General features: G+C 35.3%; 1 protein-coding gene across 6 annotated transcripts in view; it reads right to left on the bottom strand.

The window, feature by feature from the left end:
* Nucleotides 1-16515, bottom strand: part of LOC116477078 (tubulin-specific chaperone cofactor E-like protein) — a 171086-nt gene that overhangs the window by 128567 nt on the left and 26004 nt on the right. For all 6 annotated transcript variants that reach the window (XM_032167736.2, XM_058446324.1, XM_032167732.3 and 3 more), the window contains 4 exons: nt 12378-12559; nt 10807-11063; nt 7681-7807; nt 6069-6185 (listed from right to left, as the gene is read on the bottom strand). In XM_032167736.2, coding sequence (XP_032023627.2) covers nt 6069-6185; nt 7681-7807; nt 10807-11063; nt 12378-12559 — 683 coding nt within the window. The remainder of the gene's footprint in view (nt 1-6068; nt 6186-7680; nt 7808-10806; nt 11064-12377; nt 12560-16515) is intronic.

The raw sequence follows: 16515 nt of genomic DNA, 5'->3' as shown, positions 1-16515 counted from the left end.
GACACAAGGTCTAACAGAGATTATTCAAAAGATATAGAAGAGCAAAGAAGTCAAAAGCATGGCTTTAAGTGTCTGAAGGCAATGAAGTCCAGCAGCTTACTAATGACTGTAAAATGACCAGTGTCAGAAGCATATTGTTTGTATAGTGAGATTCAGAAACCTTGGCTGTACCTTGCTTCCCATCAACCCTGCTCAAACTTAATTTTCTAATCTTTTCTATGATGTAAGCCACACAGTATTCATTATTCTTTTACTAAATTCCTCTTCTACTTTGGTTGGACAGAATTGATTTCTGTTGTTTGCACTAAGAAATTGGTACCAAGGAGTGGATTACAGGCAATAGTTCCTCAGGTAAGTAAGGGTAATTTAGGATTGGTTTCTGGCCTAGAAGAGGCCAATAAATATCATATTAGTGTTGAAGGGATTCTGTAAGCCCTCAACATGGAGTAATGAAATAATTATCACCTGTGGTCACATGGACTGTTTTAGAGAGTGTTGTGCTGTGCTGGTTATTTAGAGAGTGCTGTTGAGAATAGAACAATATGCAGGGCATGAAGAATTCAAAACTATGAGGTAGAGCATCTGCTATTCTAAGGATACAAGATAGCTTAAATAAAGAAAATGTTAAGGTCAAATCCCCATAAACTAGGCTTTAGGCACAGACTGAAATGCAGGTACTGTTAAGAAAATGATCTTTTTTCTCTTACAAAAATAGAGCTGATGTAACCAGAAAAACAAATGCACAGGGTTTGATGCTCTGGGTTGCTGAATTACAAGTCACTTAAATTTGCATACATATTGAGACTATTACATATATGTTGCAGAATTGATTAGAAAACAAAAAGAAGGAGAATTGGAATGGAGGTATACAGGAGGATTCTGAGGAGATGAGTAAGAGTATCCTAAATCTCTAATTCTCACTTAGGCCCCCCTTGCTAACTGGGTAGCCACTCCTCCCCTGTCAAATGAAACTGATCTTTTCTTGCTTGCAGAGGCAGTAAAATCCCCCTGCCTGAGATAATTTTCTTCCACGAATAAACTTATTCCCATTTGCTCTGCTCTACTAGCTCAGACAACAGCATGCTCAGTAGGGTTAATTACAAAACACCAAAATAATTGCAAGGCTTTAGTTATTTATATGGAAAAACATACAGAAAATAAGTACGGGCCAGGCGCAGTGGCTCACACCTGTAATCCCAGCACTTTGGGAGGCCGAGGTGGGCGGATCACGAGGTCAGGAGATCAAGACCATCCTGGCTAACATGGTGAAACCCCGTCTCCACTAAAAATACAAAAAAATTAGTTGGGCGTGGTGGCGGGTGCCTGTAGTCCCAGCTACTCGGGAGGCTGAGCAGGAGAATGGCGTGAACCTGGGAGGCGGAGCTTGCAGTGAGCCGAGACTGCACCACTGCACTCCAGCCTGGGCGACAGAGTAAGACTCCGCCTCAAAAGAAAAAAAAAATTAAAAAGAAAATAAGTATGATAATGGAGATTATAATTATTATTGTATCACTCATGTCCTTCTACCTGTTCTCCATTACAAATCCTAAAAGGACCCAGAAGACATTTCCTACTCCAAGACCTTGAAAATATATTAAAAAGTAGAGCACCCATATATCTGAAAACACTTTATAGGTCAGGGATGCAGATAGGAGACACTGAAATCAGGTTGCCCATTTCAATTTAATGAAGGATGGAAGAGACCAAGCAGTGGCATTCAACCACTAGTGCGTAGGAAAGTAGGCATAATTACATAAGTAGCAAGGCCAGAACAGTAAGTAAAATAGTCTGAATGCATGAATCTTTTCCAATAGCTAATTGGTCCTGGAATCTTTAGGATTAGAATAAATAGGTGGTCTGTGAATCTGTTTCAACAAAAACACTAAAGCAAAAGCAACATCACTTCCCTAAAAGGAAACAGAAAGACATTGCCACCACTAAAAACTGGATGATGACTACTTATCATATTCCCATTTAACTCTTCATTAAGTATGGGTCTTGAAGAACAAAAGTGATACCAGTTATCCTTTGTAAGAGTAGACAGGTCTGCAAACAAACTCAAGGGTAAATGTGCAGCTTTAGAACCCGAGAGGCATGTCTGCACTAGTGCTACAACAATTATTCCAACTGGAAGCTGAGACTTCCAAGTACTGAATTTAAGTTCTACAGATTACTAGGAAAAATCATCCCCTACCCACAAGCCCCACTTAAAAATGAGCTTGTCAGCTAAGATAAGTAATCTTGACTGTCAAGGAGAAATACAAGAGGGGTAATATACGAGTGTGGATGGAACCCTGGTGGTATCTCCTGGTATTACCAGGCCTAGTGGTAAAAAGTAATCTAAGACTACTAAAACCAAATACAAGTAAAACTACCAAAAGTGTAGATTCCACCAGAAATGATTGAGATCCACCCCTCTCCCCCAACAAACAGGTACAGAACACTGTCCAACAAAGTTATGTGCAGGCAAAGTTAGTTGCAAGCGAAGAAAAAAAGGCAAATAATGGAAGAGTGAAGTCATAAATACCAATTATAGCCCCAGTGTGGAAAAATGAGAGCATCAGTCTATATTTATATTTTGTTCTTTCCTGTTTCATGTAATTATTTGTGAACTTTAACTTTCCTTTTCTTTCTTCTCTATTTTTCCCATTATTCTGTAAACAGTATATACTAGGGTAGTTAAGTTTACAACTGCATCAATAGATTTAAAGATATGGAAATAAAGGAGAAATGAATACCACCCAAAGATCCGAGACTGGGAACTAGATGCAGCAATTCTTAAGATTTAGGTTATGTCATTTAAGGAGAGAGAAATGTATTTTCATTTGTGCAAGGAATGCATTAGGGCAGATAAGAATAATTTTTAAAAATATAACTGGCGAAAATGTATGCGTAGATATTGAAGAGTCCTAGTAGAAGACAGTAATACATACTATTTTTTTTTCTGAGTTGTTCCTATTTGAGGGAAAGTCCCAAGATCAGAGGAAACAAGATTTTACCCCACCTGCAGAAGCTAAAATGGAGCAGATAATCCACCTCCCTATATCTTGAGATGGGGTGTGAATACGCGTCCTAAACATAGCCAGTTGGTCCCATGCAGATTTTTGATTCTTGGGGAATGAAGTAAAGGCGAGTGAGAAATCCCATTAGAATATGAGCTCCATGAAGGTAGGAACTTTGTTCACTTCTATTAACTGCACTACAACACTGCTAGTCACATGGTAAGTACTTAGTAAATATTTTTTAAGTGGAGAAAAAAAAGGACAGTGAGAGATTATTTTCAGCACTCATGATGGAATAAAAAGTCCAATGATGCAGCTGCAAGTGTCCAGTGGTAAATTCCAGCACGTGGTGTCTAGAGATGACAGTGCCAGCAGCAATATATGAAGCACAACAAGAGTTCAAACTGTACCTATCCTTGACTCCCTTGGTTCCTGTCTAAAGCTGGTTCTCCATCCTACCTAACAATTATTTTCGTTTCCCAGTAGTTTTTCAATAAATTCCTTTCCTGACTAAAGTTAATCAAAGCTGGTTTCTATGACTCGCATTCAAGAACACCAACTAGTACAGAAGTATAAATGCACTTAGGATAATTACACCATCAGGGACAGAAAACAATTCACTGTACAGTTAGGTGCCACATGAAGACATTTTGGTCAACAATGGACCACAGACACAACAGTGGTCCCATAAGATTACAATGCAGCTGTGACATCTTAGCATCATAACACAACATATAACTCAAGCACTTGAGTGATGCTGGTATAAGCAAACTTACTGCACTGCTGTATAAATTTACAGCACATAAAATTATGTACAGTACATAATACTTGATAATCAATGACCATGTTACTGGCTTATGGATTTATTATACTATTAATCATTATTTCAGGTGTACTCCTACTTATAAAAAAAAAGAAATGGAACTGTAAAACAGCCTCAGGCAGGTCTTTCAGGAGGTATTCCAGAGGAAGGCACTACTATCATAGGAGATAAAGACTCCATATATGTCACTGCCCCGATGACCTTCTAGTGAGAACAGATGTGAAGGTGGAAGATAGTGATATTGATCCTGACCATCAGGATCAGGACAGTGTTTTATGTGTGTTTGTGGCTTCATTTTCAATTAAAAAAAAAGTTTAAAAAGTAGAAAAAGAAAATAAAAATTTAAAAATAAAAACGCTTATAGAATAAAGATATAAACAAAATGCTTTTGTACAGCTGTACAATGTGTTTGCATTTTAAACTGTTATTACAAAAGAGTCAAAACGTTTTAAAAAATTAGAAAGCTTATAAAGTAAAAAAGTTAAACTAAGCTAAGGTTGATTTACTATTAAAGAAAGAAAAAAAATTGTATAAATGTAGTATAGCCTAAGTGTACAGTGTTGATAAAGTCTATAGTAGTGTACAGTAATGTCCTAGGCCTCCACATTCACTCACCACTCACTCACTGACTCTTCCACAGCAAACTCCAGTCCTGCAAGATCTTCATGGTAAGTACCCTAGACAGGTATAGCAGTTTTTATCTTTTATACCATATCGTCACTGTACCTGTTCTATGTTTAGATGTATTTAGATACACAAATATTTACCATTGTGTTACAATATTCATTATAGTCACATGCTGTACAGGTTTATAGCCTAGCAGTAATAGGCTGTACCATATAGCCTAGGTGTGTAGTAGGCTATAACACCTAGGTTTGGGTAAGTATACTCTATGATGTTTGCAACATAAAATCACCTAACGATAAATTTCTCAGAACATGTCCCTATCATTAAGCAATGGATGACTGTATGGACATATATATGTATGTATGTACATGTATATATATATGTGTATGTGTGTGTCTGTCTATATACAAAAAACCTTTTGTAGTAGACTGGAAGTTAAATAAACTCTGATGACAGACTTATGCTCAAAGCTATAATATTTATTAATCTAACAAATCCATTAATATGTTAGATTAAACCAAATGAAACCATAGATACCATAGCATTTTTTAACCTAAAAAAAATTTCATCTGGTTTAACCTAATATACCTAGATTGTGTTAAATGATAAAGCAGTATCTATTTTCCCCTACGTAGTTGTTCTCAGATAGTTTTAAAAAGTTATCTTAAAAATCTCACTTAATTTGTCTAATATTCTTAAATGCTTAGGCTTTAAAACACTACTAATAATACCACAAAGTCTTGTTATACGACACTGATTGAGACTTATAGAATGTTAACCCCCTTAAAATCTACAAACAGTAGAGAACTTTGGGGGAAAAATAGACACATTCAATAAGAATGAATTAGAATCACAGAATGAATTAAAGCCACAGGCATTCTGTAACCAAAAGAACAACTAATGTGACTCACATTCAGGCTGTTTGTCTAAAATTCCTCCAGTCAAATGGGTATTCCCAGAAACCTGTTTTGGGGGGTATTTTTTTTTTCTTGTATGTTTGCCTATATCATACCTGCTACATTTCCTTTTACATTTACAGAATTAAAGTTAGTTCCTCACTAGACAATATTTATTAACTCTTCATATACTTAAAGCTAATTACTAATTTAGCCCTCAGCATTTCTCTTTATATTCACCATCCTAATTCCTTTAGTATTTCCTCAAGAGTCTATTTTCCAGTCCTTTTCTCATATTCATATTCTGTGAACTTACTGCACATTTGCCAAATCTTCCTAACCGGAGAACTTAGTATATCCTAAAAGTAGATCCACATGAATGAACAGACTAATTTGGGGGGTAGGTAAATATGTACCCCAAAGAAAAAGATCAAAAAGGAATCAATGATATGGAGTATGCAGCAGGAACTACTGGAATTGTCAAATACTTACCCAATCATTCTTAATCCATGTGTTAATACATGTGCAAAGCTAAAAGAAATATACTGTGGAAAATGAGATAAAATAGGTTTGCTCTTGTGTTTCTTCCTTTTTTTTAACGTATTAACAAAGTTCTCTAAGAAGGGTCCAATAACAAATGATTAGATTTTGCTGTAACACAAGAGTTCTTAACTGGCATTACCACCCTCTAAAGTGTTTGGCCAATGGGGAATTTTTTACCTGAATGGCACTTCTTCCTGTGGAACATCCACATAGTAACGAATAAAAAACCTCTCAGAATCTTCTCGTTCACCATCAGTAACAACGCTGCCATTAAGTTTGGAAACTGATGGCAATCTATAAGTTAAAACCAAAATAAAGACATTTTTTAAGATACTAATATATTTAGCTTTAGAAAGAAACTAATTGGCTTGTGGCCCAGTCTTATTTTCTTGAAACGACACATTTGATGTAGTTCCATTTGTATACAACTAATGACATGAACTAAAGTGGTCTAAACTGAAAGGACAAAAAAAATTGAGTTTCACTTTCATGTGACACTGAACTTTCATAATCATACCTCCCCTTTCACAACAAGATTCTAGGCAGCACTGTCCAACTTCTATTAATATAATGAAGCCACATATGTAATTTTAAATTATTTAATGGCTGCATTTTTAAAAAATAAAAATTAAACACATGAAATTAATTTTAATAATATATTTCACTTAACCCAATGTATCCAGAATATATCATTTCAACATGTAATCAATATTTTTAAATGAGCTAATTTACATTGTTAGTCATATAAAATATTTGAAATCCAGTATTTATTTTACCCTTATAGCACATTTCAATTCAGACAAAACATATTTCAAGTACTCATAGCCAAAGACAGCTAATGGCTACCATATTAAACAGCCCAGTCTAGAGAGTAGTCAGTAAAACTGGGTTATATAATTCAAGAATTAACTTATTATATTTGCAAAAGAATTGTGTAAAGAAAATAAAGCACAAGACCTACTGCAAGGCGTATTCTTCAAAGAAAAGTATGCTCACATTTATTTCTTCAGAAAGGTATTAATGTGTACGTTAACAACTGCAAAGCAGTAAGGGTCTGCTAAGCACTAGCTTGTCACAAACATCAACAACCTGTTTAAAGAACCACTCTTCTTTAGAGAACCTTAAAGCCTACAGTTCCCCTTTTAAAACTACTATGTACAGTAAACAAAGAGAAAAAAAGCAAAGCTCTATGGCCCTTGCATTTTAGCCCAAATCTTATTCCTGCTAAAGGTTCATACAAAAATAAATACTCATGGGAAATTCCCGAGTATGTGGAGGCAGAGGCTGAGACACAAAAGGCAAGGGGAGCCAGACAGAAGATAATAATTGTGGTCATATTTAAGTCAATCTACATTCAAGAAGAAAATGCAGATGCTGCCCTCTTAAGTTTTCCACTAATGAAATAGCCCAAGTTTCAGGAATTTACAATCTAAATGATCAACATGTTAAGAGAGAAAATAAGAATAGAAATGATTCCCTACGCTACATACTTTTACTTTGTGACCCAAAACAGGACTTCAAATATTCTAAGTATTGAAAAGCATAAAAACAGATTTGTAGAAAAATTTTTCAGTGGTGTCAGCAGCCCAGTTACATCTCATGTTTTCCTCATCATATTGCTCGCATTCCTTTTCATCCAGGATTTGGAGCTACAGAGGCAGCTCCTTCAAGCACAGTCTACTCAAAGGATGAATAATTTCATAGTGCACTCCCACTAAACAGCGCATTATTCCTTTAATGAAACAACAAGGCCTCACAAAAACAAAGCAAAACAATCAGGACAACAGACCTGGCTATTACCAATTTCCTTCGCTCCTCGGTGGTATATGGCTGCAGAAGAGGAATTCCTAACAATCTCACTTCTTCCAGTTTGGGAAATGAATTTAGCTTATCAATGTCTTCCCAGGACTGCAAACCTAATTTGAGAATATATTGTTTAAGTAAATCCAGAGATGCACACAAATAAGAAGAGAAACATAGCAAAAATATTAGCTCAATTAATAACTTCTGAAATGTTAAAATGATCATAAACTAAACGGTTTGAAAGTTTTCTTTATCCAAGGCAAGAGTAGAACATAGTTAAAACCACAAAAACTTCCCCATAGCATCTCCTACCTCTGTGATCCAGGGGTTAAGAAAGAGAGTGTTATTGTCTAACATCCTCTCATCTACTCATTTTCTACCAAAATGGACTTATAAAGAGGGGTCACTGGTAGTTTCATCAATAAGCAGGATGTATGCCATGATTACGTAATTTAAAGAAAGCTATGTGACCAACTCATTTCACTCAAATATAGACTCATGGAATAAAACTATTGATCAGAGTTGATACTAACATACTCAAATTTTTACCTGAAAAATTCTAAAATGAGGCCAGGTCAACAGAACCAGAAACTAAATACAGCTGTCCCTCGTATCCGTGGGGGACTGGTTCCAGGACCTCCTACAGATACCAAAATCCACAGATGCTCAAGTCCCTTATATAAAGTAGTATAGCATTTGCATATAACTTACACAAACCCTCCTGTATACTTTATCTCTAGGTTACTTTTAATAGCTAATACAATGTAAATAATTGTGATATTGTATTGTTTAGGGAATAATGACAAGAATAAAAGTCTGTGCATGTTCAGTGCAGACACAACTACCCTTCTTCCCCATGTATTTTCAATCTGCAGTTGGTTGAATGCATAGATGAAGAGTCCATGAATATGGAGGGATGACTGTATTATCAATTTGGTGACAGGAGAGACAGATCTAAAATTTAAAACAAACAAAAACAAAAAACCTGAGCCTTTGAGTAAGGAGAATATGTAACAAATTAAGATTTTTATTCCTAAAATGAAACTCTTCTTATAGCTATGAGAAAATGTATTCTCCAAGTCAATACTTGACTTCTAAGTCAGGTAGGTCTTCTACAAAGGAAAAATTTTTCTATAATAATGAAGCTGGTCAATTTTACAATGCATCAACTCTATTTCATAGAACAACATAGTCTCATCCTATTTTTATCAACCTTCAGCAAGGGTAAAGACAGGAACAATTTATGAGGTCTCCGGTGTATAACTATCCCAAGTCACAACTATCCTCATCCCTTAGAATGGCATTTCCATCAAGGAGGAAGAACAGTTAGCTCAAGGGGTGTCAAGGTGAAATAAACAGCTTCCTTATGCAAAACACTGGATTTTACAACTTATTTCCCACTTTTAAAACCTCTATGGTAAATTAAACTAAGTTTATGTTTTTTCAGTTGTAGGTTAGAGTTATTTCTAATTATGTAGGTGTTTTCAGAAATAAGCTAAAAGACAACATCAAGAGAATGAGAAAAAAAGTCACAGACTGGGAGAATGTATTTGCAGAAGACATATCTCATAAAGAACTGTTATTCAAAATATACAAAGAATCCTTAAAACTTAATAATAAGGAATAAAAAACAATCTGGCTACAAAACGGGCCACAGACCTGAACAGACACCTCACCAAAGAAGACATACCGATAGCAAACAAGCATACGAAAAGATGTTCAATATCATACATCATTAGAGAATTGCAGATTAAAACAAGATACCCCAATATACCTATTAGAATAGTCAAAATCCAAAACACTGAGAACATCAAACTCTGGTAAGGATGTAGAGCAAGAGGAACTCTTGAACTGCTGGTGGGAATGCAAAATGATATAGCCACTTTGGAAGACAGTTTGACGGTTTCTTATAAAACTAATCATAATCTTACCACACGATCCAGCAGTCATGCTCCTTAGTATTTACCTAAATGAACTGAAAACTCATGTCCACACAAAAATTTGCATACAGATGTTTACAGCAGCTTTATTCATAACTGCCCAAACTTAGAAGCAACCAAGATGTCCTTCAGTAAGTAGGTGAGTAGATAAAATAAACTGTAGTACATTCAGAAAATGGAATAGTATTCAGCACTAAAAAGAAATGAGCTATCAAGCCATGAAAAGGCATAGAGGACTTACAGGCATATTCCTAAGTGAAAGAAGCTAATCTGAGAAGGTTACACACTGTATGATTCCAACTAGATGACATTCTGGAAAAGGCAAAACTATGCAGATAGTAAAAAGATGAGTGGTTGCCGGGATTGGAGGGGGTAAATAGGTGGAGCACAGAGGATTTTTAGGGTAGGGAAACTATTCTGAATGTTACTACAATGGTGGATACATGTCACTACACATTTGTGAAAATCCATAGAATTTACAACACCAATAGTGAACCCTGAGGTAAATTATGGACTTGAGTGATAACAGTAAGTCAACATAGGTTCATTGACTGAAATGGTACAAATGTACCATTTTGCTATGGGACACCGATAGTGGGGGAAGTTGTATATATGTGGGAACAAGGAGTATATGAAAACTCTCTGTACTCTCTGTTGAATTTTAATGTAAACCTTAAACTGTTCTAAAAAATAAAGTTTATCAATAAAAAAGAAGCTAAATATATTCATTCCTGTGATACACAGGATCGAATGGCAATAAACTGACAATCAATTACATACAGATACTAAAAAAGTCAGCATTTGAAAAGACAGCAGGTTGGGATTTCTTAAACTAAGTCCAGATAAAATGATCTATTTTGTAATTCTTTGTACTATTTTTACTGTGTCTTTTAATATCCAGTGCATCAATTTCATTTCACTTTTTTCATAGCATGACCCCTCTAATGTATAAAATATAAATTGTCAATGTAATGCTATGCCACTTAATATTTATCAGATCATTTATGAAAATGAGTGTCTTAAATTTAGCCAATCATAGGCATCTGCATGTCATATAGAAAATTCACTCTAAAAAAGATAAAACTGTGACTGAAAGAAATATACTTTCATTGTATTTCATGCATATGCTCAGGTTAATTTGCATGTAGAATAAGAACAAGCCTGAACCTCACCTGACTTGTGGAGGCTGATGGATCGAAGATTAGGAAACAACCTGGCCAATGAATCATCAGGCTCCTCAATAGCATTCAAATGATTGTTGGCCAGGACGAGGGTATCCAGTGAAGGAAACATAACTCCTAACTTTCGTATTTCAGTCCAGTCTTGGAGGTTATTGTCTGTTATATGTAGTAGCTTAAGAGAATGACAGCAAATAGAAGGACAAGACACTGTTTCATAGTCATTAAGGCACAGGAAGAGCTCCTCCAAACTGCAGAGAAAAAAGGAAATATTTCATTGTTTAAAGCAGTTTACTTTCTACTTTACACCTATTTTCATTCATTCAATAAATAAGTAAGTGCCTACTATATGTGAGAGTCTGCTAGGAATTGTGGAGAAAATACCAAGATGTCTTCCTGAAGTTCAAAATATAGCTGGGAAGACAAAACCTAAAGTACACACTGAAATAGCAAAGAATGATATAAGGTGGTGCGAAATTACTTTTGTGCTTAAACAATTAAGTACTAAATTAAGCAGTACTAACTGTAAGTATAATAGTCATTCACATAAGAATGAAATTAAAATTATAGTTAGAATAACCAGGAAGAATGCATGGCCTTGAAGGAGGGGAGGACTTCCATAAGTTGAGAGGAGATAGAAGAAAATTCCAGAAACAACATGAACAAATGTTTAGAAGCAGAAATAATAACTATCATTTATTGAATCCCTACCCTGTGTCAGACCCTATGCCAGGTGTATTATAGATTTTAGTTCTACTTCTGCAGGTAAATGCAATTACGCCCATTTTACAGACAAGGAAACTGAGCTCAAAGAAGTTACGTAGCTTATCAAAGGTCATATGGTTAGTAGTGAAACTAGCACTTAAAAGCTCATTCTGTGCCATGCTGGGTGTTGGGTGCAGTGAGGAAACCAATCTCATTAGAGTGAGAGTGTGAAATTAAGACGGAATAAGATGAAGAGTGTGACATTAAGATGGACAAGATTCTAAAGGGCTTTGAGAATTTCCATATTTAGACAAAGAAACTATAGCCTCTTTAAATTTCCTTTGCACACTTACATGTAAATACAAAGAGGGACAAACGAAACATAATAAAGCATGTTTTAATTGACAAAAATAAAATTTCTTTCTTAATTTATTGAAAATAATACTAGGTCAATTTTCCCATCAGATCAGCTAGGCACTTAATCATCTGAATGTTAACACATTTTAGTGATACTATGACTTTTCCTCCCAAAGAAAAGGGTTGAGGCTCAATTCTCATATCAGAAGATTAAAATAGAGTAAGGCTGAGTTGATTTAGAGTGATAAGTGCTTCTCAGGGGTATTTTCTAGCCCAGAGATGACATATCCCATGTCTTGGTGCTACTCAACACTGAACATGTATTCCACTGGAAATGCTAATAGATTACCCTCACATTCTCATTCCAATAACTTCGTTTTTCTAACCTCTTTCTCCACTCAATCTGCAGTTCTAGTATTTCTTGGGTGGGAGATCAGCAGTAATCCTACGTACTAACACAGATGGCAACATAACTCCCTCGCCCTCATGCTCTCTGGGCTTACTCTGGTAACTCCTGTAGTATCGTGTGGACTGTCTCCCAAGAAGCTTTGCTGTTGTTGAGGACAAGTTTGCGAACCCCAGAGAAGGACCCAGCACATGTTCTTTCTAAAACCGACAAATTCAGAGGGTTGGAACTCAGGTTTAGAAACTCCAACTGAGGAACATTTGACACAATTTTACTGACCTAAGGAGAAAAAAAGAAAAGCATTATCAGGCAGTAATCAGAGCTGTTAAATAGCAATCATGCTCAAGAAAGCCTAGGGCAGCAGGTCTCCAGGCAAAGGGCCATTTACATCAAGGAGTCCTATTTAGTGACGGTACTCACAGAGGGACATAAGTGATTTCAACAAACCTTGGCAAATAATTAAATCTTTCAATGAAATAGTGGCATAACTGACTGGTACATAACAGAACTTAATGGTAAAAAGGAAGATTTCCTATGTCGCCTTTAGAAAGGTTTCTGATTCTGCTCTGTGTGACGTTCTCTTTGATAAGTGGAGAAAAGATAGTTTTGATGACATTTCTTAAAGAGTTGAGATTAGCTCATATAATTCTCTTTGAATATCTCCTTCCCCTCATTCTTAGCAAAATATTAAGGCTAATTAAAGGTTAAAATTCACCTGGTAACAATTCACGTGTTAAATTTGACTGCATTATCACAATCATTTAGAAAACAGTTTCAATTTGGTTCAAAGATAAACCAAACTTTAACATATGTTTACTTAAAAACAAAAAAAAAATCCATAACGATATAATCAAAGGGAAAACAAGATTATCAACAATTTAGCTAGCAACTTGGTAGACAAAAAGGAAAAAAAGAAAATGAGCATTATTGACCTTAGCTATTTGGTCTGCATGGTACTAGTCTCTCTGATATAGTTTAGTCATTAAATTCTCAAAACAACTTGCAAGATACTACTACTTTCATTTTAATAAATGAGGAATCTGAGGCTCAGAAATGTTAAATAATTTCACTAAGGCCTTACAGTTACAAAGGTCACGTCTGGGATTTAAAACTCAGAGCTACTTTTCTTTCCAATATACCAAATATAAGCAGAAAAAATGAATAAAGAAAACTGAAGACTAGTTGGTACAATCTGCGAGAAGGATCAGCTTAAACAAGTATGAAATAAATGCTAGATGTCCAGCAAATGTATTAAGCATCAAACAACCAGGCAATGTGGTAAGTAAAAGTTATAAGAAAAAGAGAAAAGAGTAGTTAGGATTAGTTTTAGAGTCAAAAAACCTGGGTTCAAACAAGGTTCCAACACTTCCTAGCTGTGTGATTTCAGACAAGTGACTTAATCTTTCCAAATCTCAGTTTCCTCATTTGTAAAATAGGGAAAATAGTTCCCATCTGCTGGTAGGATTAAATGAGATACACAGTAAAGTGCTTAGCATAGCAAGTGACACATTTTTTTGAAACCTGTTTCCCTACGTACCCCCCAATGGCATGTAAGCTCTATAAAAGCAGATACAGTACTTACCTACTTCACTACTGCACAGTGAACACTTATTTATTGAATAACTTAATGGCACAAGATCATTTAATAAATGTAACTATTATGAACATAAGCATAATATGAACCATTATCTCAACCTTGGCTACCCATCAGAATCACTGACAGAATTTAAAATATGCTGATTCCAAGGTTCCACCATAATTACTGAATCAGAAGCTTCATAGGTTGGACAAGCTTCAGGGTTGCAACCTGAATATCTTTCTTTTCAGAGCTCCAGAAGTAATGCCAAAAGAGTATCCAGGAGGGAGAACCATGGGTAGAAATAAAAAGTAACCTGTACTTTTACATCAGACCTACTGTGTAAACATTCAGTTCAGCAGCTCTAAAATCAGTGAGAAGTAGATTAATTCCAAGAAGTTTCAGAAGAGTGGGTGAGAAGAAAAGGTTCCCTGCATTCACTATTTCACTTATTCCACACACTAACCCTATGAAGTGGGTACCATTTTTATCCTCATTTTACAAATGAAGAAATGAGCTGCCTTTTAGAGAAAATACACTAGGCTTCCGTTTAAAGTGTAAGGAATTTATACCAGTGTGCACATATTCTCTTGCTTGATCCCTTTTGCGATCAAATGGTACCAAACATTTGTGCAATATATGGCTAGTATTTGGAGCTTAGTCTGTGACCAAAACACAGCTAAATAGTTTATGCAGGAACCAATCTGTACTGCATTCTATGACTGAATACTGATACGAAGAACTTTCATACAGAAGATGCTTACCAGCTATACTTAACCTCTTTGTGAGGGTGGGAGGGGGACAGGAATTATGCTCCAACTAAAGCACGAAGAATAACTTAATTATAGGACAACCCCAGTTAAATAAAAACAAAACATAAACCCTTTGCTAACCTCTACCATTCATATTTTATTTTTATAATAAAGAGGAAAACACTTTAAAAAATAGATAATTTAAGGGTTTTGAAACAATTTCTGGGAGATTTCCCAAGGCTAGCAGATATATGATATAATCATCACAGTCTGCATCAGCATTACTGTACAGCGAAAATTAATATTCAGAATGACTTGTTAACCCTAGAATATCCTAAAAGATAAAACTGGACTAGAATTTAATCATTCAAGCAGGAAAAATAACAAATGTTAGAAATAAATGAGTATTTTCTTTAAAGGGATGAAATAAAAAAGGTTTTTTTGAGTAACCTCAAATTGATAAGACTCAGGAAGACATAATATTCATTACACAGATAAATTTACTTATGACAGAAAAACTTCCCAGTACCAAAAGCCGACAAACATTCCATGAGTTTCTAGGGCAGTATATTGACTTCTCTTTTTTAAATTCTAAAAATAAAAAAGGCTCCTCCAACTGGAATGAGTATGCTCATGTGCAGAAACATGGAGATGAACTCAGATCACATTTTAGGTTTCTACAATTCTGTGATGTAATAGGGGATCCTTTACTTTGGCTTCCAAAAAGGAAGAAACTGAAGATTTAAGAAAAATGGGAAAAGGGTTTTAAGATAACAATCTGTCATCTGTACCTAAGCTATTCTCTACCTTACCTGAGTGGCTACTTCCTCCCTCCTCTCAACCACTAGGTTTAATTTCTTTTATAAAATGGTTTTGATAAGGAATGGAGTAAAAAAAGGTACCTTGGGAAAGGTCAGACAAAGATCTACTCAGCCAGAAATTCAAGTCAAAAGCTAAAAAAAAATGCATTATTTTTAAACATAGGTGCCCAATTTTAGAAGGGTGAAGACAAATCTTTGCCTCCCCTGAAGTATTACTTTTCTCATCCATATTTATCTTAGTCTCTGGATATATAGCAGCCAGCAAATTAAGCTACAAAAGAAGTTACTCATAACCTATAATATTCTTGGTCATCCAAAAAACTAAGGGAAAAATTATACAACTGGTTCCACATTGCCCTATCAATACCGGCTAAAATAAATTCCGTTAATGGCTAAGGACAAATTATCTTTTTGGTAATCAGATATATGGGTTATAATGGGGTTGAAATGTAATGTCCTAAAACTGGCTACCTATGAAGCATTTGTAGCCTGGCCAAGAGTTTAAGCAATCCTAAAAATCAACATTCTTTTGCCATATTTCTCCCTTTTCTATGTTCTGATATATTCTCTAGAAGACTGGGATCAACTACAGTTAAGGATAAAGAGGAAATATAAAGGAATGATGAAAACAAAAATAAATCAGAAAATGGATACCTGAAAGCAGCAGCAACAAATATTTACTTGAAAACTGCCTGAAAACAGACTATAGAGCACTTAGGAATATACAAACTTGAGTACAAATACAGTATAAATAAGTATGTGACCCTCTGGCTATATGTCAATGTGGCTTGAGAAAAATTTAACATAGACCTTTGTCTAAGCAGAGAAAAATGCTGAATTACTTAGTGTATACACTGTGTACTGATCCATATTACATACATCTTCCTCCTGAGGTAGCAACTACATCACTATTAAACTGTTCCCACCAATTAGCAATAGCTTATATACATGGTCAAAGCACAAAACGTTTGTAAAATTTTGTATTTCCAAAGAAACAAATCTGAAGTGCAGATAAAGCGTGCGTAGCAGTTAAATGTTTCAGAGGACCAAGAAGGCACAATCTGTAATTGGTTAAACAGTAAACTA

The sequence above is a fragment of the Hylobates moloch genome, unplaced genomic scaffold, assembly GCF_009828535.3.
Source record: "Hylobates moloch isolate HMO894 unplaced genomic scaffold, HMol_V3 SCAFFOLD_11, whole genome shotgun sequence".
NCBI lineage: Eukaryota > Metazoa > Chordata > Mammalia > Primates > Hylobatidae > Hylobates > Hylobates moloch.
Note: the sequence above shows the minus strand (reverse complement) of the source record. Positions and strands in the feature narration are given on the sequence as shown.